The sequence below is a fragment of the Dendropsophus ebraccatus genome, chromosome 11 (assembly GCF_027789765.1).
Source record: "Dendropsophus ebraccatus isolate aDenEbr1 chromosome 11, aDenEbr1.pat, whole genome shotgun sequence".
In the NCBI taxonomy this organism is placed as follows: domain Eukaryota; kingdom Metazoa; phylum Chordata; class Amphibia; order Anura; family Hylidae; genus Dendropsophus; species Dendropsophus ebraccatus.
This window is the reverse complement of record NC_091464.1, coordinates 88,740,813-88,767,955: the sequence shown is the minus strand read 5'-3', so window position 1 is coordinate 88,767,955 and position 27,143 is coordinate 88,740,813. Positions and strand designations below refer to the sequence as shown.

Sequence of the window (27,143 nt, the reverse complement as noted above, 5' to 3'; positions counted from 1 at the left end):
CCTAAACCAAGGGCTAGCTTCAATAAACCAGGCACTTGCAGAAGGGGTTAAGAAAAACATTTCAACAGCAAAACAGGTTGAGGCAGAGGATTGGACTGAAACATTATCCTTGGTTGGTCAAGTGGTTTCCAATGAAACATGTGGTTCACTCTCATCGCTATTGTGGGATACAAATGACATTGAAAGGGTACCCAACCTTAAGACAGAGGAACCAGAGGATTCATCCTGCTTTAGTGGATTCAACAACTTCAGTACCGCCAGCACTGCCACCACATCCAGCACCACCCCCACTACCGCCAGCACTGCCACCACATCCAGCACCACCCCCACTACCGCCAGCACTGCCACCACATCCAGCACCACCCCCACTACCGCCAGCACATCCAGCAACACCTTCACTACCACTAGCAGTAGTACCATCACTACATCCAGCAACAACTTCAGTACCGCCAGCACTGCCACCACACCCAGCACGACCACCACCACTGACAATTGTATAGGTGACACTGGTACCTCAAATGTGACTATCTCCAATTTTAAACTACGTAAACTGGACTCTTATAGTCTTGGTAATTTACAAAGTATCGCAAAAAATAAACCACACCGCTTTGCGCAATTACTCTTTCAAGAATTGGTCCCCTTTGATATATACAAGAAATGGAACCACACAGTTAACTATGATGGATCGAGGGGTAAGAAGGCGCTGCCTAAGATCTTGCGGGACTTTATTAATAGGGAGACCCGCAAACGTTACGTCGTCACCAAAGCGGTTGCCAGAAACATTAAGGACACACTAAATGCATTTTTACGAATACCCAGAGGAACACCGTGGTAAATGAACAGTGCTGTGCTAATGCATCTATAATACAGCGATGCCTCTGTTCTGGAACGTAATTGGTTCAGGAGGGCAGTTTGAGAAGCGAGCAGTGTCTTCCCATAGGAAATAATGTAAATGTGTTTTAATTGGTTCCAGCAGCCACCAATAATAACCTACAGTATCATTTGTTATGTTGATAAATACCCGGTATATTCCCGGGTACATTACAGAGCAGCACTATATACTGTACAGGACATTATATACAAGAAACATTCAACAAAACCAGCAATTTTAGTACCGGATTGGAGATGGTGGTGCACTGACTGTACTACTACTGTGCTGTATATGCACTTCAGCAGTCTTATGCAGTACAGGATGGGAGATGGTGGTGCACTGGCTGTACTACTACTGTACTGTATATGCACTCCAGCAATCTTATACTGTACAGGATGGGAGATGGTGGTGCACTGGCTGTACTACTACTGTGCTGTATATGCACTCCAGCAATCTTATACAGTACAGGATGGGAGATGGTGGTGCACTGACTGTACTACTACTGTACTGTATATGCACTCCAGCAATCTTATACAGTAAAGGATGGGAGATGGCGGTGCACTGACTGTACTACTACTGTACTGTATATGCACTCCAGCAATCTTATACAGTAAAGGATGGGAGATGGCGGTGCACTGACTGTACTACTACTGTACTGTATATGCACTCCAGCAATCTTATACTGTACAGGATGGGAGATGGTGGTGCACTGACTGTACTACTACTGTACTGTATATGCACTCCAGCAATCTTATACAGTAAAGGATGGGAGATGGCCGTGCACTGACTGTCCTACTACTGTACTGTATATGCACTCCAGCAGTCCTATACAGTACAGGACGGGAGATGGTGGTGCACTGAATGTACTACTACTGTACTGTATATGCACTCCAGCAATCTTATACAGTAAAGGATGGGAGATGGCGGTGCACTGACTGTACTACTACTGTGCTGTATATGCACTCCAGCAGTCTTATACAGTAAAGTATGGGAGATGGTGGTGCACTGACTGTACTACTACTGTACTGTATATGCACTCCAGCAATCTTATACAGTAAAGGATGGGAGATGGCGGTGCACTGACTGTACTACTACTGTACTGTATATGCACTCCAGCAATCTTAGGCTGGGTTCACACTATGTATATTTGAGGCTGTATTTGTGAGGCTGTATAGCAACCAAAACCAGGAGTGGATTGAAAACACAGAAAGGCTCTGTTCACATAATGTTGTAATTGAGTGGATGGCCGTCATTTAATGGCAAATATTTGCTGTTATTTTAAAACAACGGCTGTGGTATTGAAATAATGGCCGTTATTTACTGTTATATGGCGGCCATCCACTCAATTTCAACATTGTGTGAACAGATCCTTTCTGTGTTTTCAATCCACTCCTGGTTTTGGTTGCTATGAGGACCTGACATGAGGACCAAATACAGCCTCAAATATACATAGTGTGAACCCAGCCTTATACAGTAAAGGATGGGAGATGGCGGTGCACTGCACTGTTTGAGAACTGAAGCAAAGTTTCCTGTGAAACTACTGTTTGAGTATATATATAATATATGTTTGAGTAAAAAATATAATAAAACATTATTTAAAGAGGATAAAAATGTCTTTAAATCAACTGATAAATTCAATGTACTGTGGATGTGTTCAATAGACTGTAATATAGCTGGAGGTAACCCCCAGACCCCTATATACCAGTGAATGAGGCTTTCGATAAGAGGGGTGTAGTGACCCGGTATGAGCCCCTTGGGTTCACAAAAGTGGGAGGAAGTATCCACTGCAGTTAGTGTTTTTCCCACTAGGTGTCGATAAAGTGTCTGTTATCTTCTATGCACAGCTGAAGGAGGCTAAGGGCTAAATGTTATGTGTCACATGTTATTTACCCATTTACCCATTCAGCCCCACCAATCACAGGAAGGTTTAGATGCACCCCTGTTGGAAGGAGTTAGTTTCTGGTGAGAGGAGTGTAGTTAGTTGTCTGGAGTCAGTGTAAGAGGGAGCACCCTTGTGAACCTCTCTAAACGTGCAGAGCAGTTACCTCAGCAGTCACAGCAATTGACCCCAGTGGAACAAAGTTACGAAAAGTCTACGTATTCCACTGCGCAGTGCAGTATGACTGTGAAGTCTCAGGAGTCTGCTTAGCCCAGATAACGAGGCCTGAGGCTCGTACTACCCTGACAGGACAAGTAGCTCACAACTGTAGTGCAGATGGCGGTCAGACTGAAGTCTATACGTGAGTATGAGTGTTCTCTGTATCTCTTCTACACTCTTCCAACTGTTCCAGGCAGAGTACAGTACTACATTGGACAAGGTCCCTCAGGCACCCCCTCTCCTCTCTTCTCTCTTCTACAACACTCTCTTTTCAAAAGCACCTGATCTCTACCTCAACTGCAAGATTGTCTCCTTGTATTGTATTGCACTGAACTGTATTCCTGCAAAGTTCTGACAAGTAAATTGATCTATTTTTATTCTAAGTACTGGACCCTGGCCTATTCTTGTGCATCTGCACCTATATACACTTACACTTGAGTTAACCTTTTTTTTTTTTTTTTTTTGTAAGCCACTGGGACACCAGACTGTTTGGGGTGGGTCCCACCACTCCAGGCTACCATGACTAGTGCCCAAGTGACCCCAGACCCACTCCGCTACCACACCACCGTACCAGCTGATCCCCGGCAGGGAGACCACCCACCCCTCTCCAACCCTGTACGATATGGAAGCACGTTGCTTCTCACCTGGCTGCAGCCACTGACACAATCTACAGCCTACATACTGTCTCTGGGGTAGAATCAAGGGTCGGGCAGTGCCCCTGTGGAAAGAAGCCGCTGTCCCTCTGATGTACAGTTCAGTCTTTAGGCTGTATACGCATCTCCTATGTAAACAGAGAGGTGTGCAACCGATAACAATAGATTTTACCGCTGGCCAAAAGATAACAATAGAGTTTACCTTCTTTTCAAAGATAACAATAGATTTTACTTCCAAACAAAAGATAACAATAGATTTTACTTCCAGACAAAAGATAACAATAGATTTTACTTCCAGACAAAAGATAACAATAGATTTTACCCCCTGGATCCAGTCATCCAACCAACGTTTTCCTGCTGGTCGGCTGATCCCTGGCACTTTCAGATGGGCCTACGAGCATTTCTAGAAACGCCCATTGCTGCTAATCAGGACTTTTCCTTTCAAATCAACTGTTGCCAGAAAGTGCCAGAGATTTGTAATTTACTTCTATTATAAAACCTCAAGTCTTTCCGTACTTATCAGCTGCTGTATGTCCTGCAGGAAGTGGTGTATTCTCTCCAGTATGACACAGTGCTCTCTGCTGCCACCTCTGTCCATGTCAGGAACTGTCCAGAGCAGCAGCAAATCCCCATAGAAAACCTTTCCTTCTCTGGACAGTTCCTGCCATGGACAGAGGTGGCAGCAGAGAGCACTGTGTCAGACTGGAAAGAATTCACCACTTCCTGCAGGACATACAGCAGCTCATAAGTACTAGAAGACTTGAGATTTTTTTAATAGAAGTAAATTACAAATCTCTAGCACTTTTTGGCACCATGCCAATCAGCTGATTCTAGATATTCTAATGTATTGAACAAGTCGCTGACATCATTCTGCTACACAGATCATACTGCAGCCCCATCCAGAATACACAGCTCAGATGTAGGCACCAAGGGTGATGTGTCCAATACTCAGCCGTTGGGTATATGGGCAGCAGTAGGGGTATAAGCGGAATCCCATTGTGGATGAACCACTGATTCCCCTGATGTACTGTATACTGCACAGTCTCTGGACTGTATACTGTGCAATGGGGTATATAGGCTGCAGTAGGGGGATAAGCACTGCCCATGTGTGAAGGAACTGCTATGTCTGGCTATAAGTGTATGCTGCCCAGCTGCCTGCACAGTATACAGTATATAATATCGGGAGGGTGTGTCATATTTTATGAGAGCAACGGGGAGAAATCATGGAAACGGTGGCTCCCCTGTGTAAAGGAACCAGTATATACTTTACAGTCTTCTGCACAGTATACAGTTTTGGCACTCAAGCCGTGCAACAGCTTTAGGCAGAAAGAATGTGGAAGTCCTGCGCCATCTGGTGGTCGATAGGGTCATTACATTACATTACATTACATGCCTCAACTGCCCAGGGAGAACTCACCCACAAGAGGTCATGAGCCCATCTAGTTAACATGTCTGTTTTCCATGTCTGTTGTCTGTTATACTTATTGGTTTTGCCTTAGGGCTTGTGCCCCTGATCTTTTTAGAACTTAGCAACACCCCTGGTTTAAATAAAAGTAAGGTTCTGCAGTGTAGGGACTCGATATGGCCCTGCGCAAGGACACAAATGAGTGCCAGTCAATGAGATCGGTGTTTCCCTGCAGTGCCTTTACAAGGCCGGGCGCATCGCATGTCCAAGTCTAATGAACAATCCCTCTATCGTTTGTGCAGCCATTAACATTCATTGTTATCGGCCACATATCCCCTGTTTACACAGAGACCTCTGTCTCTGACCTGGTAGGCTTTATCTGCAACTTTGTTGCATTACAAAGAAGCCACAAAGTTGCCAGAGACTTGTTTACATCAGCCGCCTCACAAGGGAGGGGGAGACAAAGAGAAAAGCTCACACACAGATTTTTATGTCTTCAGCAGAAAGCAGCAGCTGAGAACTGGGGGAAGGCGACTGAATAGATAATAATAAGTACGGAAAGAATTGTTAGTCTCACCATGGGCAGCAACATATCAAAAGGTATGTTTGAGTGGAATACCCCTTAAATAACAGCATAATGCCAATCAGCTGCCTCGGAATATTCTAGTGTATTGAACAAGTCGCTGACATCATTCTGCTACACAGATCATACTGCAGCCCCATCCAGAATACACAGCTCAGATGTAGGCACCAAGGGTGATGTGTCCAATACTCAGCCGAATGTTCATCCTGTCGGATCACTACTTGAGGAAAACCTTCCTAAGCCTTCAAGTAGTTTCTTACCTATGGACATACAATAACCTAACGCTCCTTCCTTCCTTTATTTTCTTCCCTCAGGTCCATAATGTGAGATCATCACAGGAACATTATGGAGAAACAATGAATAGAGTTGACCGCCCCATATCAGTGTCAGTGAAAGGTGAGAGCCTTTATTCTTCCTTATAAGTTGCAGACATTAAGAATCATTGTAAAATGTAAAGGAAAAGAAATGCGAGATTAAAGGGGTACTCCGGGCTGGGGTCATTTTTATTGTACTGCTGGTGAGGGGGTGGATATAGAAGCCGCCGGTCACTTTCCTCCCCGGTTCCAGCGCCGGGTCCTGCATCGCGCCGCCCCGTTCTCCCGTCTGGCTGCCGCTTCCTGGACTGAGCTGCGGCTTGGGACGCGACGTCTCGAGTAGGGCTGGGCGATATTGGCCTAAATAGATATCGCGGTTAATCATACATGTAGCCACGGTAACGATAATCGAGCGATAATTATGACACGCGCCTTTGTAAGCCACATCCACCTGACCGTGGGGATATTTTTTTTCAATAGAGTAAAAGAAATAAAGTAACTCACTTAGCAGCAACCCAAGGCTGTGCCATTTAGTCTATTGTCATTATTAGGGGGTCTCAGCTGTGTACCTGTGTATGCACGTCCAGGTCTCTGCTATGTACACACTACAGGACATGTATATACAAGTATACAGCTATGTACACACTACAGGACATGTATACACAGGTATACAGCTATGTACACACTACAGGACATGTATATACAAGTATACAGCTATGTACACACTACAGGACATGTATATACAAGTATACAGCTATGTACACACTACAGGACATGTATATACAAGTATACAGCTATGTACACACTACAGGACATGTATACAGTGGCGGTCTTTGGCACCAAGCACCCCAAGTGATCACTTGGGGCCCCCAACATCCAGGGGGGCCCCCACGCCCCGCTCTTGTGCTCAAGACTGCTGGACAGGGCCGCTGCCCCGCTCGTTGCTGCCATCTGAACTGTAACTATGAGCACTCGTAATTAGCGCTCACAGTTACATGCAGCAGCAGCACTGACAGGGCGGGAGACATTGGCTCCCTTCCTGTCAGTCACTCTTGTGGCCGCAGGAAGGGTTTTCCCTGCGGTCACAAGTGGCAGCTTTGTCCTTGTGGTGCCGGCGCTCCAGCGACATCACTGGAGCATCGGCGCCAGGACAAGGGGAGTGCGGTCTCTTGTGATCGCAGGGAAAACCCTTCCCGCGGCCACAAGAGTGAAGAGAAGAGGAGACGCCCTGACCCAGGTTAGTATAAGTGTTTGTTTTATTGTGTTATATACTATATGGGAGGGGGAGCACACAGGGGTCTTTTTAACTGGGGGAGCGCACATCGGGGGTCTATATAAATGGGGGGAGCACACAGGGGGGCTATATAACAGGGGGAGCACACAGGGGGGCTATAGACTACTGGGGCTTCACAGAGGGGTCTATATACTACTGGGGGCAGCACACAGGGGGTCTATATACTACTTGGGGCAGCAGAATGGGGTCTATATACAACTTGGAGAGCACACAGGATGTCTATATCCAAGTGGGGGAGCACACAGGGGGTCTATATACTACTGGTGAGGCACATAGGGGGTCTATATACTACTGGGGGAACATACAGGGGGTCTATATACTACTTGTGAGGCACACAGGTGGTCTATATATAACTGGGGGAGCACACAGGGGTCTGTATACTATATAATACTATATATACTATGCTATATACTACTGGGGGAACATACAGGGGGTCTATATACTACTTGTGAGGCACACAGGTGGTCTATATAATACTGGTGGGGCACACAGGGGGTCTATATACTACTGGGGAAACATACAGGGGGTCTATATACTACTTGTGAGGCACACAGGTGGTCTATATAATACTGGTGGGGCACACAGGGGGTCTATATACTACTGGGGGAACCACACAGGGGGTTTATATACTACTGGAGTAGAACACAGGGGTCTATATCCAAGTGGGGGAGCACACAAGGGGGCTAAATACCCCTGAGGGAGCACACAGGGGGCCTATATACTAGTGGGGGAGCACACAGGGGGTATATACAACTGGGGGCAGCACACAGGGGGTCTATATACAACTGGGGCAGCACACAGGAGGTCTATATACTTCTGGGGGAGCACACTGGGGGCTATATAAAACTGGGGGAACACACAGGGGTCTATATACTACTGGGGGAAGCAAACAAGGGATATATACTACTGGGGACAGGACACAAGGGGTATATACTATTGGGGGCAGCACACAAGGAGTATATATTACTGGCAGTAGCGCACAAGGGGTATATACTACTGAGGGCAACACACAGCAGTCTATTGTTTTGGAACGTGTGTCGAGGGGGGGGCCCAGACATAACTTCGCTTGGGGCCCCAGAAATGCCAAGACCGCCCCTGCATGTATATACAAGTATACAGCTATGTACACACTACAGGACATGTGTATACAAGTACACAGCTATGTACACACTACAGGACATGTGTATACAAGTACACAGCTATGTACACACTACAGGACATGTATATACAAGTACACAGCTATATACACACTACAAGACGTGTATATACAAGTACACAGCTATGTACACACTACAAGACGTGTATATATAGCTATGCAGATCCTCATGCCCTATTGCTGGTACAGTCTTCTTCCCATTTTGATTGAAAACACATGTACACTCAGTTAAGCTGAGCATTCATGTGTATCAGGGGATCCCAAGAGATAGCTGGGGGTGGAGCAGGGGCAGAGCTAGGATTCATGGGGCCCCATAGCATAGAAACTGCACTGAATTCTGTGTGAGCCTGCCCCAACCTGTGGCAATACATCAAAAAGAAGAGGGGGCGTTGCAATTAGAACTGGGGCAGTTAGGGATGACTTGGGAAGGGTGGCAGCAGCTGGGGGTGACTGGGGCAGGGTGGCAGCAGCTGGGGGTGACTGGGGCAAGGTTGCAGCAGCTGGGGGTGACTGGGGCAGGGTGGCAGCAGCTGGGGGTGACAGGGCAGGGTGGCAGCAGCTGGGGGTGACTGTGGCAGGGTGGCAGCAGCTGGGGGTGACTGGGGCAGTTAGGGATGACTGGGGCAGGGTGGCACCAGCTGGGGGTGACTGGGGCAGGGTGGCAGCAGCTGGGGGTGACAGGGCAGGGTGGCAGCAGCTGGGGGTGACTGTGGCAGGGTGGCAGCAGCTGGGGGTGACTGGGGCAGTTAGGGATGACTGGGGCAGGGTGGCAGCAGCTGGAGGAGACTGGGGCAGGGTGGCAGCAGCTGGGGGTGACTGGGGCAGTTAGGGATGACTGGGGCAGGGTGGCAGAAGCTGGGGGTAACTTGGGCAGTTAGGGACGACTGGGGCAGGGTGGCAGCAGCTGGGGGTGACTTGGGGAGTTGGGGATGACTGGGGCAGGGTGGCAGCAGCTGGGGGTGACTGGGGCAGGGTGGCAGCAGCTGGGGGTGACTGGGGCAGGGTGGCAGCAGCTGGGGGTGACTGGGGCAGGGTGGCAGCAGCTGGGGGTGACTGGGGCAGGGTGGCAGTAGCTGGGGGTGACTGGGGCAGTTAGGGATGACTGGGGCAGGGTGGCACCAGCTGGGGGTGACTGGGGCAGGGTGGCAGCAGCTGGGTCTGACTGGGGCATGATGGCAGCAGCTGGGGCGGACTGTGGCAGGGTGGCAGCAGCTGGGGGTGACTGGGGCAGTTAGGGATGACTGGGGCAGGGTGGCAGCAGCTGGAGGAGACTGGGGCAGGGTGGCAGCAGCTGGGGGTGACTGGGGCAGTTAGGGATGACTGGGGCAGGGTGGCAGAAGCTGGGGGTGACTTGGGGAGTTAGGGACGACTGGGGCAGGGTGGCAGCAGCTGGGGGTGACTGGGGAAGTGTGGCAGCAGCTGGGGGTGACTTGGGGAGTTGGGGATGACTGGGCAGGGTGGCAGCAGCTGGGGGTGACTGGGGCAGGGTGGCAGCAGCTGGGGGTGACTGGGGGAGTTAGGGATGACTGGGGCAGGGTGGCAGCAGCTGGGGGTGACTTGGGGAGTTAGGGATGACTGGGGCAGGGTGGCAGCAGCTGGGGGTGACTGGGGCAGGGTGGCAGAAGATGGGGGTGACTGGGGGAGTTAGGGATGACTGGGGCAGGGTGGCAGCAGCTGGGGGTGACTGGGGCAGGGTGGCAGCAGCTGGGGGTGACTGGGGCAGGGTGGCAGCAGCTGGGGGTGACTGGGGGAGTTAGGGATGACTGGGGCAGGGTGGCAGCAGCTGGGGGTTACTGGGGCAGGGTGGCAGCGCCTGGGGGTGACTGGGGCAGGGTGGCAGCAGCTGGTGGTGACTGGGGCAGGGTGGCAGCAGCTGGGGGTGACTTGGGGAGTTGGGGATGACTGGGCAGGGTGGCAGCAGCTGGGGGTGACTGGGGCAGGGTGGCAGCAGCTGGGGGTGACTGGGGGAGTTAGGGATGACTGGGGCAGGGTGGCAGCAGCTGGGGGTGACTGGGGCAGGGTGGCAGAAGATGGGGGTGACTGGGGGAGTTAGGGATGACTGGGGCAGGGTGGCAGCAGCTGGGGGTGACTGGGGCAGTTAGGGATGACTGGGGCAGGGTGGCAGCAGCTGGGGGTGACTTGGGGAGTTAGGGATGACTGGGGCAGGGTGGCAGCAGCTGGGGGTGACTGGGGCAGGGTGGCAGAAGATGGGGGTGACTGGGGGAGTTAGGGATGACTGGGGCAGGGTGGCAGCAGCTGGGGGTGACTGGGGCAGTTAGGGAAGACTGGGGCAGGGTGGCAGAAGCTGGGGGTGACTGGGGGAGTTAGGGATGACTGGGGCAGGGTGGCAGCAGCTGGGGGTGACTGGGGGAGTTAGGGATGACTGGGGCAGGGTGGCAGCAGCTGGGGGTGACTGGGGCAGGGTGGCAGCAGCTGGGGGTGACTGGGGCAGTTAGGGATGACTGGGGCAGGGTGGCAGAAGCTGGGGGTGACTGGGGGAGTTAGGGATGACTGGGACAGGGTGGCAGCAGCTGGGGGTGACTGGGGGAGTTAGGGATGACTGGGACAGGGTGGCAGCAGCTGGGGATGACTGGGGCAGGGTGGCAGAAGCTGGGGGTGACTGGCCAGGGTGGCAGAAGCTTGGGGGACCTGGGTAAAAGGGGGGCACATAAATGGTATCTCCTCCTCCCACCAGGGCGCATGTGTGCCCAGGGCGCGGGGGGGGGGGGGAAGCTTCAAACTGTCATACTACGGAGGCACGGGATCTCTCGTCCCCTGCCCTGCTCCACTATATATGCGTCCCCAGGCAGGGTAGGAGCCCCAGACGCGAGGGGACTGAGGATGCGGCCGCCGGAGGACAAATATACCACAGATACCGTCCTGGCAGAGTTGAGGTCAGTTAACCGACGCCAAGGACATTATCGGTATTTTGACGATATACCGCCCAGCCCTAGTTTTAAGGCAGCTCAGCCATTTAGCGGTCGTAGTACAGTCCCGCCTTGGCTGCTGAGTAGCTGAGCTGCCTTGAGACGTCATATCTCAAGCCACAGCTAAGACCAGGAAGCGGCAGCCGAACGGAAGAACGGGACGGCTCAATCCGGGACCCGTCGCTGGAACCTTGGAGGTAAGTGACCGGCGGCTTCTATATCCACCCCTGCCCCGGCCGTACAATAAAAATGACCCCAGCACGGAGTACCCCTTTAAGATTACAGAATCATAAAATATTTATCTACATGAATAAACAGGAATTGTTCGCTCTTCCAGATGTACTCTGGGTAGAGAAGGATGGGAAAAAGGCCAATCTATAAAATTCCTTCTTCTCTATTGGATGGTATACACAATCCCAATTGTCACTGGATTTAGGGCAATCTACATTAATGTGAATGGGTGCCATGTAATACTACATTTGTATAGGTCTAAAAGTTTCTGTGTGTAACTGGGGGGGATTTTTTGACCTCATTTTGATACATAGATCTGTAATGCTCATTGTATGAATTTTAAATAGAATTGGATGAAATATCAGTTTAGTTAGGGAAAATTGTTTATTTTTCAGGGGAAGATGGGATGAGAAACTCCTGATTTTATCTGGTTTTATGGCCGCCCTATGAGGCAGAAGAGAACCAATCTCAGATTGCCAAAGACAGAACTTGGACCAGGGAAAATTTTCGTAAATTCGAAATGTGAAAATTTTTTCAAAGAGAAATCTCCTCTCTCTGTACACAAGAGGATTGGCACATTTTCCTGCTTAGAATGTGGGACATCCTTTACTCAGAAATCCGGTCTTGTGACCCATGAAAGGACTCACACGGGAGAGAAACCATTTTTATGCCCGGATTGTGGGAAATGTTTTACTAGGAGATCGCATCTGTTTAGACATCAGAGAATTCACACAGGCGAGAAGCCATTCTCGTGTCCTGAATGTAGGAAATGTTTTGTACAGAAATTGGGTCCTGCGTTACATGTGAAAACTCACACAGGAGAAAAGCCGTATTCCTGTCCTGAGTGTGAGAGGTGCTTTAGTCGGAAATCGATTCTTGTAGATCATCTTAGAACTCACACGGGGGAGAAGCCATATTCATGTACCGCATGTGACAAATGTTTTATGCATAAATCGAGTCTTGTGGAACATCTAAGAACTCACATGAAGAAGAAGCCACGCTGAGGATGTACAGGCACCATTTTGTTTTTCCACCCATACAAGATATTTCTAATAAAGGTTGCACCAAATTTGTTATAGACCCGCAGTATATCCCCACGACATTGGGCGGCTGTTAGACATCCCATGTGGGTATGGTGTCACTGGCACATGTGGCAGCAGCCCTGGAGGCCATGTTTTTTTTTTTTAGTAAAATTACAACCACCATTTTAAAATTAAAACCGCCCTTATTTTCAGTCTTTAATGATTTCCATTGCATTCTGTGAACATGGCCTAAACCCGGCTTCACATAGCCCTAAAATCTTTAAAAACCCCAATAAAAACGCCAGTGGCCAGATGTCAGCCTTATACACAAAGGGGGAGATTTATCAAACATGGTGTAAAGTGAAACTGTCTCAGTTGCCCCTAGCAACCAATCAGATTCCACCTTTTTTTTTTTTATCAGATTGTTTTTATTAACAGTATTTTCCACACACACAAAGCGTGTCTTTTTTTGTTAAACATACAAACAAAACAGACCCCCCATCCTCCCCCCACACATCTTAAAGTACCAACCCCCCTCTCCCCCCCGAACCAACTTCCCTATCACAAAGGGATAATAATTGTATGAAGGCAACAACATTGGTTAGGCTATACAGATAAAAACTATTATCATAAAAATAAGATGATAAAGTGCAACTCTCCTCAGTATCATCCATTAGAGAACAATAAGGCACAGTGGTGTGTTCAAAGACCTGGGTATGAGCCTCCCTATCTTGAGCCCAACAGTCCCGTCAGGGCACTCACCATCAGGATAACTCAATCATCTACCGTATAGTATCTCTCCTCCCTCCCCGTGTCCCATCACGGCGAACAGTTGCCGCAGTCTGGTCTGACAATAATAAGAGGGCTTCCATTGGATTGCGTCTAAGATTTCTAGACGGTATACCAGGTGCATCGAGCCAGGGGCCCCATATACTTTCAAATTTCTTGGATGCCTTTCTTTTCTGATATACCCCTTTTTCCAAACGTATAACCTCATTAAGTCTGGCTACGAGTTCCGTGATGGTGGGCGCACTCGCCTGTATCCAGTGATGGGCAAATAATTTACGTGCCTGGCATAGAATTCTGCATATAGCCAGCTCAATACCAGTAGGCTCATCTTCCTCAGGTATCAGACCCAGTATACATTTTAGGGGTTCCACTGGCACAGCACCTCCATATACCCTTCGTATGAGGGCTACAACCTCCCTCCAATAACCCTCCAGCTCAGTGCAACTCCACATCAGATGAATAATATGTGCGTCAGCTAAGCCACACCTAGGGCAATTGGAATCAGCACGCACACCAATTCTATGCAGAAACTTGGGTGTCCTATACACCCGGTGTAGTAAGAACAATTGAGAGGATCTATGTGTCTCTGATACAGCCAATTTGGGAGTTAGGGCAAGTATATTTGTCCATTGTTCGTCAGTTATTGGGCCTATATCTACTTCCCATTGCTCCTTAACCACCAGGGGTCGTCGTGAGAGGCAGGCCTCTAGCAGTTCCTGATATATTAGAGATATCAGACCTTTAGAGTCTGACGCAGTAAGAACCGTGTCAAGTATTGGTGGTGTGGATATGGTGACTGGAGTCCCACCAAACTGTGCCTCCAAGGCATGTCGTAATTGCAAGTACCTATAGAAGGCAGAGTGTGGTAGATCATAGTCGGCCTGGAGCTGGGCATATGTTTTTAGGGTTCCCTCACTATACAGTTGTGAAAGTGTATGCACCCCTTTTGTATCCCAGAAGGTAGACCCGTCTAGAGTACACAAATGAGGAAAATCTGCATTATGCCACAGTGGGGTATATTTAGTATAAGACGTACAATTTAAGAAGTATTTAGCCTGTGACCAGACCTTTTTGAGCATAGGCAACAGGAGAGGCACATCCGGCGGCCTTGTTTGAGACGCTATTTCTAGCAAATATATAGGAGTTCGCCCTTCAGCCACACTTAGAAACAGTATGCCCGTGGGAGCCATGTTCCCCGATCCTGCCCATCCTCTGAGCTGTTGAAGCTGCGCAGCCAAATAATATAGATAAGGGTTGGGTACCGCCAATCCTCCCCGATCTTTGTCCCTCTGCAACGTGTCTAACCGAATTCTAGGTGTCTTCCCATCCCATATCAGTTCTCGAAACAAGGGCTGAATGCGATTAAAATATGTCATAGGCACCCATACTGGTGCATTATGCAATATATACAAAAACTGTGGCATCAGTATCATTTTTGTTAAATTAGACCTACCTACAAGCGATAGGGGAAGCTTGCGCCATATCTTTATCTTACTAGCCGACCTTACCATTAGAGGAGACAGATTTAGTGATAGATATTTCGAAACATCCGAAGTGACCTGCACCCCCAAGTATCTGAATTGAGAAACAACAGGGACAGTTGCGTCCAACAACCGGAATTGTTTCGGGGGAGCATCCAAGGGCAGCAGCGCCGATTTGTACCAATTGATTGTCAACCCCGAATACCTGCCAAATACAGAAAGAAGGTCCATGACCAGTGGTAGGGAACTCGCTGCATCCCTTAGGAACAGGAGCATGTCATTAGCGTACAGTGCGATGCGGTCCTCAATCCTTCCATGTCTAAAGCCCACCACACCATTTGAGGCCCGAATCATGCAGGCCAGTGGCTCAATAGCCAATGCAAAAAGAAACGGGGAGAGGGGACACCCCTGCCTAGTACCCCGTTGGAGGAGGAACGATTCGGACAGCAGACCGTTCACTCTGAGTCGCGCAGATGGCTCGGTATAGAGTAGTTTAATCCATGAAATGTATCTAGGACCAAATCCCATGTGAGACAGCACACACCATAGGTATTCCCACTCGACGCTGTCAAATGCTTTGGCAGCGTCGAGTGAGAGCATCGCCCGCTGCCCCTCCGCCCCCTCAATTGGCGCCTGCAAATTAAAGAATACACATCGTATATTATCTGCAGTGGATTTTCCAGGCATAAATCCAGTCTGGTCTCCATGGACCAGACCCGAGATAACCCGAATGAGTCTATTGGCCAGCGCCTTGGCTATGATTTTGATATCTACACACAATAGTGAGATTGGCCTGTATGAACCCATTTGTTGTAAGTTTTTGCCCGGCTTTGGAATGAGGACTATTATTGCCTCCCTCATAGAGGCAGGCAATATTCCCTCTGCCGTGGAGGAGTCAAAGGTGGCCAAAAGTTGTGTCAATAGGCACTCACTGTGTAATTTAAAGAATTCACTGGGCAAACCATCCGACCCAGGCGAGCGTTCATTGGGAAAGTCTTGTAACGCCCCCTCCAACTCCTCCACCGTCAGGGGATCATCTAATTGTTCCCTCTGTGCCTGTGTCAGGGAAGGGAGATCAATGTTAGAGACAAACTCCATTATTTCACTAGAAGTGGGCAACAATGTAGAGGAATAAGTTTCCTTGTAAAACGACACCATTGCCTGCAAGATGTCCCCGTCCCCAGTAATTAACCCACCATCTGGTCCGTTCAATTGCAGTATAAATGACGGTCCCCTTTTTGCTGAGGCTATTCTAGCGAGTAGCCTACCCGTGCTCTCCCCACTTTCAAAATAAGCTAGCTTTTGAAAGAATCTTTTATTGTCCGCAGTATGTTCTAGGTGCTCTTTAAAAATTGTTTGGGCCTCATCCCATGTCTTCCTTGTAGTCTCCGAGGGGCTATTAATAAACCGCCGTTCCGTGTCCACCACCCTTTTCTGTAGCGAGTCATGAATACGTTTTGATTTAGTTTTACAGGTGTTTATATCTTTTATGAGGAGACCTCGGATATATGCCTTTAGTGTGTCCCATATTATTAAAAGAGATGCGGTACCCCTATTTATATGGAGAAAGGATTCTATTTCAACAGCTAAGCGGGAAGTAGTACCGATAATTTCAAGCCAGTACGGATTCAACCGCCAGGGGGCTCTTAGAGCACCCAATGGGGTACCTCTCCCTATGTCTACTTTCAGAGGAGAGTGGTCAGATAGGCCGCGAGGTAAGTATTCCACCTGCAAAGTAGCCTGCCTCATTAAATTGTTTCCTATTGCCAGATCAATGCGAGACAGTGTGCCATGTGATGAGGAGTAACAAGAGAACTGAGTACTCTGTGGGTGCTTCGCACGCCAGAGATCCAACATACCTGACTCCTCCAGAACTTGTGACATGCTCGAGGGGTGAGGCACCGGGCCACTATATGAAACATGAAGCTTATCCAGCTGCAGATCCATTACGTTATTAAAGTCTCCTATTAGGAGTGTCGGCACCTCCGGTACTGTCATGGTAAAGGTAAGTATGCTACGTAGCGTGGCATGAGAGTAAGGGGGGGGGAATGTGCAATGCTATTATTACATAGCGCACCCGCCAAATCTCACAGTAGAGACACATACATATCGACCCTCAGAGTCCACCAGTGACTTAAGCTCTTTGTACATCAGAGTCCGATGCACTCCCCTTGCATGTGAAGAAAAGGTAGAGTGATATGCATGTCCCACCCAAGACTTATTCAATATGTTTTTAGTGTCGTCTGTAAGATGTGTTTCTGATAGACATAATATGGCAGGTTGGGATTTATGTAGGGCCTGAAATACCGCTAACCTCTTTGTGGGAGAGCCCAACCCCCTCACATTCCATGCTATAATTGTTAGTTGCTGTGCCATGTGGACGCTAGGGGGTAGGAAATACACATATATACAGCCTCCAATACGAGAGTTGCACTTGGGTGAGTATAGCACATATTAACAACCTTCCAATATAATAGCCATCCTTAAGAAAATAACTGTTATAAAAAAAACTGGAAACATCTGCAACTGGCGGTTATCGGGGTCCAAACAAAAGACCCAACAAGAGAGCAGAACACATAACATTCCTAGCAGCCACTTCATGTGCTTGCGTTAACTTCTGCTGAGCTCCTTAACAAACTTGGGCCCTGCCACTACATACAGAATAGAAGGATGAACACAATACAAAGGGAAGCAGGGGGACAGGGATAGCTAATAGACTGTAGAAAAGAGGTAGGATGTTGTAGCCCGCCCCTCCCGTAGTACATTACAGACCCTATAGCAGACATCCCATCTCGCTAAAAGGACAGTTGTGGAACATGTAATACATCCCTAAGTGTTCGCGTTATCTTGCCTCAGTAGTAACAACATTCAAAAGAAAGGAAAGGCAGACACAATACAAGGGGAGGCGGGAAGACAGGGATAGCGAATAGGTCAGAAAAAGGAGAAAAGAAGGAGGAGGCTTAACAGTACGTTCTGCCTCTTTAAAGGGGTTGTCCGGCGATAAAAAATTATTCACAGAATAACACACATTACAAAGTTATACAACTTTGTAATGTATGTTATGTCTGTGAATGGCCCCCTTCCCTGTGTCCCACCACCACCCCCACCCGTGTACCCGGAAGTGTGGTGCGCTATACATTACCTGTCACGTGCCAACCACGGTCTCCGATCGTCAGCAGTGACGTCTTCTTCGGGAGGCCGGCGGATCTTCCCGAGTGCCGGCCGCCCTCTGCAGCGTCATCCGAAGCTCAGCCGCGATTGGCTGAGCATAACTGTGCTCAGCCAATCGCGGCTGAGCAGCTGATGACGTGGCCGCGTCATCAGCCGCTCAGCCGTGATTGGCTGAGCACAGTTATGCTCAGCCAATCGCGGCTGAGCTTCGGATGACGCTGCAGAGGGTGGCCGGCACTCGGGAAGATCCGCCAAGCTCCCGAAGAAGACGTCACTGCTGACGATCGGAGACCGTGGACGACACGAGATGCGGTGAGTATAATGCACCACACTTCCGGGTCTAGCGTGGGTGGGGGGAAACACGGGGAAGGGGGCCATTCACAGACATAACATACATTACAAAGTTGTATAACTTTGTAATGTGTGTTATTCTGTGAATAATTTTTTATCGCCGGACAACCCCTTTAACAGTAGACAGTGAACACCACAGCTCATATTCCCTCCTGCACCACATCGTACAGAATAGTTAAATAGCCTAAATAATCTCTTTAGGCGCATAGTATATCTAACTCCAATGGCGACGGTAAAATAAAGAAAAGAAAGATAATCACAGTACACAGGGAGATGGGGAGACAGGGATAGCGGAGGAAATAAAAGAAGAGAAAACCCTATGAGCTGTTTCTTCCATAGGCAACTGGGGATATCACAGCATATCCCTCTTCCTGCACATTGACATAAAAAACAGTTACAGGGCGTTTCTTTCTGTTAATATCCGCAACAGAAATACTCCAAGAGCCCTGCAGATCCGCTGCAAGGTATATCATCTTCCCAGCAATCCTTATCCGCAAGGTTAATCTCTGTCCAGTCTGCGTCTATTGGAACTGCGGAGTCTGCTTTCATTTTCATCCAGCCAGGAGAGAGCCGCCGCAGGTTCCTCAAAGATATGCGTGCTGCCCAGCGCAGCCACTCGCAGTCTCTTTTTAATGTCTATATATTTGGCCCTCCTCTTCTGCACCTCTGCCGAAAAGTCAGGGAACACAGAGATATTATGACCCTCCAGGGTTATACGTTCTAATTCACGGGCTTTTCGCAGGATAATGTCACGGTCCTTGTAATGTAATATCCTGATCAGGACTTCTCTGGGAGGGGACCCCGGGGGTAATGGACGGGACGGCACTCAAATGAGCTCGCTCCACCGCAAATAAAGGCGTTAGGGTGTCCTTGCCAAAGGTCGTCAGCAGCCATGTCTCAAAGAATTCGCTGGGGTTTCTCCCCTCCACCTTCTCCGGTACTCCTATAAGGCGCACGTTATTCCGCCTCAGGCGGTTTTCTATGTCATCCGCCTTTGCAGCCACCCTTTTCATGTCTCTTTTCATGGGATTCACTTGATCCTCTGTCTCCCACTCTTTCCTCCACTGCACCCATTCTTTCAGAGACTTTTTGTAAATCATGGCGGAGCAAGTTGACATCCTCCCGTATGTTCCCCATGAGTAGCGTGAGGTCTTTGTTGCCTCTTGCAATAGCTGTTAGCACGTCCTGCAAAGTGGGGGTAGCACCATTCTGGTCAGAAGCCCCGGCTTCTTCCTCCCAAGTCTTTTGCGCGCTCACCTCAGGTGCGGCCGCCATCTTTGGAGCGGAGGCCTCTGCCACCGTCCCGGAGTTCGCGGTCCCAGGAGATAGCCACTCGGCCTGTGCGGACCCGATATCTCCCCGGTCGTCCGCAGGATTAGAATCTTCCTGCATGCGGGTGTATTTCCTGAGCCACCCAGGAATATTAGCCGCTGTGTCTGTCTGTGAAGATGGCGCCGGGGCAGCAGACCCCTGCGCTCCTCCTCCCCTCTTCGTCTTATCCTTAGTCAAATTCTTGTTTTTGTGGCTCATTCCCGTCTCAGCAGAGAACCGGTCGATACTCCACACGGTCTAAGGCAGGAAAATGTAGTGGATGGCAGGATGCCCAGGATATACGAAGGATTAGCTGATGGAGCTCACTGAGGCACGTCTGCTCACATTGCCGGCTAAGCAGATTCCACCTTTTATTTTTGAAAGAGTCTGTGAGGAATGAGAGGTAGAATCTGATTGGTTGCTGGCGGCAACTGAGCCAGTTTCACTTTACACCATGTTTGATAAATCTTACCCATAGTGTTTTTGGGGTGGAGTTTTTCTCTCCTCTCTGGTGTTGAAGCTCTGTGGCAGTTTTTCCCAAATGCAGCTTGCTGAGGGGGTGGTGTTTTTCCCCCATAAACTTCAATGGGATTGTTCTCTTTGTCTCAGAAATGCTATTACTGTTTGTATGGTGTTTTATTTCTGGCGTTTTTGTCACCTTTTGTGGTCCAGCAGCGAGGTCATGTGATAGCAGAGGGAAAAAACATCACAAAAAAGATCATTCACACATAAAGTTAAAAAAAAAAATTGTCATGCACCACAGTGGCATTTTTTCTGGTGTTTATTTTTTTTGGCCTGAAAAATACCAGACAAAAAGTGTGTGTGTGAGGGCCAAACTGTTGTGTGGTTATATTTTCCCTTTTATATGCAGCTGCCAATTTCTTCACCATTTGGAAGTGTGTTGTTTTTTATTTATTGAGGTTGGTGACTGCACCTCTGTGTTCCTCATCAGGAGATGAAATGCTGACTGTTTCCCCTGATTCCCATATGAAAATGTCTCTGAGTATCCCAGGTGTCTCTTACAGATGGTAAATAGGAGTGTGACCAATATGTCTGCTCCCTACAATACAATGTGTAAATGAAGGCTGATCCCAGGACTCCATAGATACTAAAACTGGTTGATCAGGTTCTGGCGCCATTGTTCTTACTTTGTATATTGTAGGTGGGGGAGGGAAGACCAATCTGAGGATGAAAAGTTTCTGTTAGACTGGGTGTCTCCAGGTGGGGGGAGCAGGCGGCTGTAGCCACCAGAGGGGTATAAGAGACCCCAATGTGGTGAGATGGGGGTCATTCACCAGGAAGATGCTCACCAGAAGAACAGACTTGGGACAGTGACTGGAGAGAGAGAGCGGAGTGTGAGGAGAGTCCATGTATGGTGACTATAACATCACTCAGGTGAGTGGAGACAGAGAGCGGAGTGTGAGGAGAGTCCATGTATGGTGACTATAACATCACTCAGGTGAGTGGAGAGAGAGAGCGGAGTGTGAGGAGAGGCCATGTATGGTGACTATAACATCACTCAGGTGAGTGGAGAGAGAGAGCGGAGTCTGAGGAGAGGCCATGTATGGTGACTATAACATCACTCAGGTGAGTGGAGAGAGAGAGCGGAGTGTGAGGAGAGTCCATGTATGGTGACTATAACATCACTCAGGTGAGTGGAGATAGAGAGCGGAGTCTGAGGAGAGGCCATGTATGGTGACTATAACATCACTCAGGTGAGTGGAGAGAGAGAGCGGAGTGTGAGGAGAGTCCATGTATGGTGACTAACATCACTCAGGTGAGTGGAGATAGAGAGCGGAGTGTGAGGAGAGTCCATGTATGGTGACTATAACATCACTCAGGTGAGTGGAGAGAGAGAGCGGAGTCTGAGGAGAGGCCATGTATGGTGACTATAACATCACTCAGGTGAGTGGAGAGAGAGAGCGGAGTGTGAGGAGAGTCCATGTATGGTGACTATAACATCACTCAGGTGAGTGGAAGTAGGAGGAATTATAAGACACTGGAATCTTTGTTGTCTATACCGATGATTGTACACGTTTTTACCATTACCACAGCCCCAGTAGTCAGGATGACTTGGTCAGGTGATCACTGTGTGATGTCAGTGGTGGGCGGGGTTACAGATGAGGTATTACAGCTTGCCTGGCAACAGTAGAGACAGAGATCATGTGACCTCTGTCTCAGAAGGGAGGGTGAGGACAGAGAAGTGGAGACAGAGTGGACCAGGCATTGATGATTTTCTGCATCTTCAGGGTGTGAGTCAGGATGTGGTGGAGACAAACGGGCCAAGTCATGGAATAGAAAGTTATCACACACAAGCTTAGATTGTCGTGGGTATTGAACAGGGTTAACCCATTCTTTACTGGAGTTCCCCTGTAAGGAGTCCAGTGAACCATGTCACACAATGATAGGGTCGCTCACTAGACTCTTTGGCATGGAAAAATCAGAGATCAATAAATTACTAGTTATACTAAGGTATATATCAATCCACTCAGCTCCTTCTGCTCTATAACATGATGCTTGTGTGTGTGTGTGTGTATATACATATATATATATATATATATATATATATATATATATATTGCATGCTGATATCAGTAGTCCTTTAGAACTATTAGTGCAATGCTTAATTTTATTTGTTTTCCCTCAGGTACAGGACTCTCACAGCTAAAGACTATGGTCCATTACATCAGTGACCCCAGAAGGATGGAGAAGGAGAGAGAGCAGATGGCGGGAAGGATATTAGACCTCACCCTAGAGATCATCTACTGGATAACTGGAGAGGTGAGAGTCTCACATGATGTCACTTGTATCTCTAGTAATAAAGCAGGTAAATGACGGGAGGGGAAGGATTGTTAGACTCTCTGTAGTGATCAGTGTCTCCATACACAGAATTACACAGTAGTGAAGAAGGGGTCTGGTGAGTGTGTGGCGCCCCCTGGTGTCAGGTCAGGAGGCTGGAGCAGCAGCCAGAGCCCCATCACCGAGCCTCCACCTCAGTCACTGATACATGAGCAGAAGATCCTAGAACTGACCTCCAGGATGATTGAGCTCCTGACTAGAGAGGTGAGCAATGCTGCTGGGAATGCTGGGACATTATACAATAACACCAAGGGGTGAGGGGTCTGGAGGATAATTGTATCATTGTCTGTGTCAGGTTCCTATAAGGTGTCAGGATGTCACTGTCTATTTCTCCATGGAGGAGTGGGAGTATATAGAAGGACACAAGGATCTGTACAAGGATGTCATGGTGGAGGATCAGCAGCCCCTCACATCACCAGGTAAGAGGAGAGGAAACACTGGGGTTATGGATCTCCTGGACCCCCCATAATCTGATCATCACATATATACAATGTATTCAGTCCCTGTGATTATTTCCTATAGATGGATCCAGTAGTAGAAATCCACCAGAGAGATGTCCCCGTCCTCTATATCCCCAGGAGTGTAAGGAGGAGGAGGAAGAGGAAGATATCCCACTGGATTACCAGGTACATGAAGCTGATGTTTCTGTAAATCCTCTGTAGCTTTCTACTATATATAGTGCAGTATACGCTGTATATGATCTGGTGTTGGCTGTGGTATAGTAGGTTGTGGCTGGAGTTCTCATACAGTTTTTGCCTATATTTTGGGCCTTGAAACACCCTTAAAATGTCTATTTTATGGTTAAAAAATTGGTGATAATCAGCCACTTTCTATTACTAATGAGTTCTATTGATTTAATAGGAAAATGGACGTTATGAGGGTAGTCTCGCGGAAATTTTTTTTTCCATATCAACTGGTGTCAGAAAGATATATAATTTACTTCTTTTAAAAATATCCAGTCTTCCAGTACTTATCAGCTGCTGTATGTCCTGCAGGAACTGGTGTATTCTCTCCAGTCTGACACAGTGCTCTCTGCTGCCACCTCTGTCCATGTCAGGAACTGTCCAGAGCAGCAGCAAATCCACATAGAAAACCTATACTGCTCTGGACAGTTCCTGACATGGGCAGAGGTGGCAGCAGAGAGCACAGTGTCAGACTGAAGAGAATACACCACTTCCTGCAGGACATACAGCAGCTGATAAGTACTGGAAGACTGGAGATTTTTCTAACTGAAATAATTTTGATAATTTCTATAAATTTCTGAGACCATTTCATTTGCAAATATACTTTTTTTTATCAGAGTATCCCTTTATTAAAATTCCTGTTGTTTTGAGAATAGACGTTTGTTGTTTTTTTTATATAAATGTTTAGTGTAAATATAAGAAATACGGTGAGTAAGATCACTACAAAATATTATAATGACGTCTGTTTGACTGGAGAGAAGAAGGTTCAAAAACAACGCAGATTAGGGCAGGGGGAGTCCAACCAGAGCATAGATCCAGTGACCGCACCACAGCGCCACCATGTGTCCAGCACCGGAAGGAGATTTTATGGAGAACACTATTGGGTAGTGATACCACCTGGTTATTACTTATTAGTATTAGTATTCAGACCCCTTCCCTATAAGCTCCAAACAAGGTTCAGGGTTAGGGGTTCTGCTCATTACCTGATTATAAGATAATCTAAGGCTCCTTTTTACTTCTTTTCCTCAGGTCCATAATATGGAATCCTTGCGGGAAAATTATGGAGAAACAACAAGTAGACAGGAAGAGCCCACACCAGTGCCAGAGAATGGTGAGAGCCTTACTTTAATCCTTTATATTATATTAAGTTACCTAAAGGCTATAAACTCCTAATAACCTTTATTATTATTCTTATTATGGTGGGAGAAAAAAAAACCACTTCTCCATTTTTATTAAAAATTGTTACCACATCTACAGTCTCTGCTGCTCTTTTTTTACATGTGTGATCTGTCCTCCATGGTTTTTCTCTCCCCTGCATACTATCTGAGCTGGTGTGTAACCGTCTACTTCTCCAGCTGTATCTATCATTTAAAATGTCAGGTAGAATCTGATGGATTATCTGTCTCTGAGTAGCAGCTAAATACATAGAACAAGACTTTTTATCATATTTACTGTATATAATCTTGAAAAAGTGAACCTCTTATCTTCATGTGTTTGTCGTGATTTTTATACATTTCTTTTGTTGATTTTCTTTCTAGTATTTCATCTTTTGCCAAGTGAAGCCAGAATAGAAGACTCCCATTTGGGTGACAATCCTCATCTGTCCTTGCATGAGAAAGTTCGGGTAGATGAAAGACCGCTTTCATCTTCAGAATGTGGAAAATCTTTTACGGAAAAGTCAAGTCTTATGGAACATCGGAGAACTCACAAAGGAAAGAAGCCATTTTCATGTTCTAAATGTGGGAAATGTTTTGGTCGCAAATCCCATCTTGTGGAACATCTGAGAACTCACACAAGAGAGAAGCCGTTTTCGTGTCCTGAATGTGGAAAATGTTTTGGCCGCAAATGTCATCTTGTGGAACATCAGAAAACTCACAAAGCGGAAAAGCCCTTTTCATGCCTGGAATGTGGACGTTGTTTTACTCAGAAATGTCAGCTTGTTAGACATCAGTTAACTCATACAGGAGAGAAGCCATTTTCATGCACTTTCTGCCGGAGAAGTTTTAACCATAAATGGAGTCTTGTGGAACATCTGAACAATCACACAAAGGAGAAGCTGTATTCATGTTCAGAATGTGAGAAATGTTTTAGCCATAAATCAAGCCTTGTAAAACATCACAGAAAACACACAGGGGAGAGGCCATTTTCATGTTCAGAATGTGAGAAATGTTTTACTCAGAAATCAAATCTTATCAAACATCAAAGAATTCATACAGGAGAGAAGCCATTTCCTTGTTCAAAATGCGGGAAGCGTTTTACTCAACAATCAAGTCTTTTTAAACATCAGAGAATTCACACACGGGGCAATCTCACATATTCAGAATGTGAAAAATCTTTTAATGAAAAATCAAGTCTTATGGAACACCAAAGAACTCACACAGGAGAGAAGCCATTTTCTTGTCCTGAATGTGGAAAATGTTTTGGCCGCAAATCACATCTTGTGGAACATCTGAGGACTCACACAAGAGAGAAGCCGTTTTCATGTCCTGAATGTGGGAAATGTTTTGGCCGCAAATCCCATCTTGTGGAACATCAGAAAACTCACAAAGTGAAAAAGTTTTTTCCTTGCCAGGAATGTGGAAGTTCTTTTACTAAGAAATTTATGTTTCTTAGACATCAGGAAACTTCACATCTGAAAATTCACACTAAGGAGAAGCTGTATTCATGTTTAGAATGTGAGAAAAGGTTTAGCTATAAATCAAGTCTTGTAAAACATCAGCGAATTCACACAGGAGAGAAGCCATTTCATTGTTCAGAATGCGGGAAGCATTTTACTCAAAAATCAAGTCTTATTACTCATCAGAAATTGCACATACGGGGTAAACGGTATTCAGGCTCAGTAGAAAAGTGATGATTTTATGCTCAAAAGTTGCTTTACTAGTCGAACATCTATGTCATGAATGTGGTAAATGTTTTAGCTGGAGAATAAACCTTTTTGAACATTTGACAGGTCACAAAGAGAATAAACAGTACTGTATCTGCAGTATATGGGAAATGTTTTAGCCAGAAATCGGGTCTAGAGAACTTTGGGGGAAAAAAAATAAAAGGAACCCCATACTTACCCAGCATCAGTCTCTCCTGCTTTCATTTTTTTTTTGTTGCAGGACCTTCCCACTCAGCTTGTTACTGGTGATTGGCTGAGGCAGCAGATCCTGCACCAAATACTCAAAGGAGAAGAATGGGAGCTGTGGCGGGAGCAGAGAGGGATCAGGGGGGAGGACAGTATTAGTGATGAGCGCAAAACGTTTTCTTTCAAATCAAATGGTTTCAGAAAGTTATATAGATTTGTAATTTACTTGTATTTAAAAATCTCAAGTCTTCCAGTACTTATCAGCTGCTGTATGTCCTGCAGGAACTGGTGTATTCTTTCCAGTCTGACACAGTGCTCTCTGCTGCCACCTCTGTCCATGTCAGGAACTGTCCAGAGCAGGAGAGGTTTTCTATGGGGATTTGCTCCTGCTCTGGACAGTTCCTGACATGGACAGAGGTGGCAGCAGAGAGCACTGTGTCACACTGGATGAATAGACCACTTCCTGCAGGACGTACAGCAGTTGATAAGTACTTGATGACAGGAGCATTTTAAATAGAAGCAATTTACAAATCAATATAACTTTCTGAAACCAGTTGATCTGAAACAAAAAAGATTTTGCTGGATTACCCCTTTAAGGTTCACTCTTGGAAACAGACGTAAACCAGGCAAAAATCTACACCTGTTCCAATCAGCTGCAGATTTGATGCGCCAGGCGCAGGGTCGGCACGCTGTACTGAGAGGTGTGCGCCTCTTAGTAAATCTGGCAGGGGAAAAGGGGCGGGGCTTTATTCAAGACTGACCTATGAGTACACCAGTCTTCATAAATGTCCCTCTACGATTGGTACTGGGAAGAAATTAAAAAAAAATTATATATATTGTGGACATGTCACAGGAAAAGTGCTCGAGGGGAGGT

At 47.3% G+C, this 27,143-nt stretch overlaps 1 protein-coding gene across 1 annotated transcript in view; it reads left to right on the top strand.

Annotated features, from left to right (window-relative positions):
• LOC138767972 (zinc finger protein 182-like) overlaps positions 1-26,265 on the top strand; it is a 38,082-nt gene extending 11,817 nt beyond the window's left edge. The window contains exons 6-12 of the mRNA XM_069945909.1: positions 5,925-6,006; positions 22,305-22,438; positions 22,547-22,720; positions 22,812-22,935; positions 23,039-23,142; positions 24,229-24,310; positions 24,738-26,265. Of these exons, the coding sequence (XP_069802010.1) occupies positions 5,925-6,006; positions 22,305-22,438; positions 22,547-22,720; positions 22,812-22,935; positions 23,039-23,142; positions 24,229-24,310; positions 24,738-26,050 (2,013 nt within the window). The 3' untranslated portion in view covers positions 26,051-26,265. The remainder of the gene's footprint in view (positions 1-5,924; positions 6,007-22,304; positions 22,439-22,546; positions 22,721-22,811; positions 22,936-23,038; positions 23,143-24,228; positions 24,311-24,737) is intronic.
• Positions 26,266-27,143: the final 878 nt, after the last annotated feature.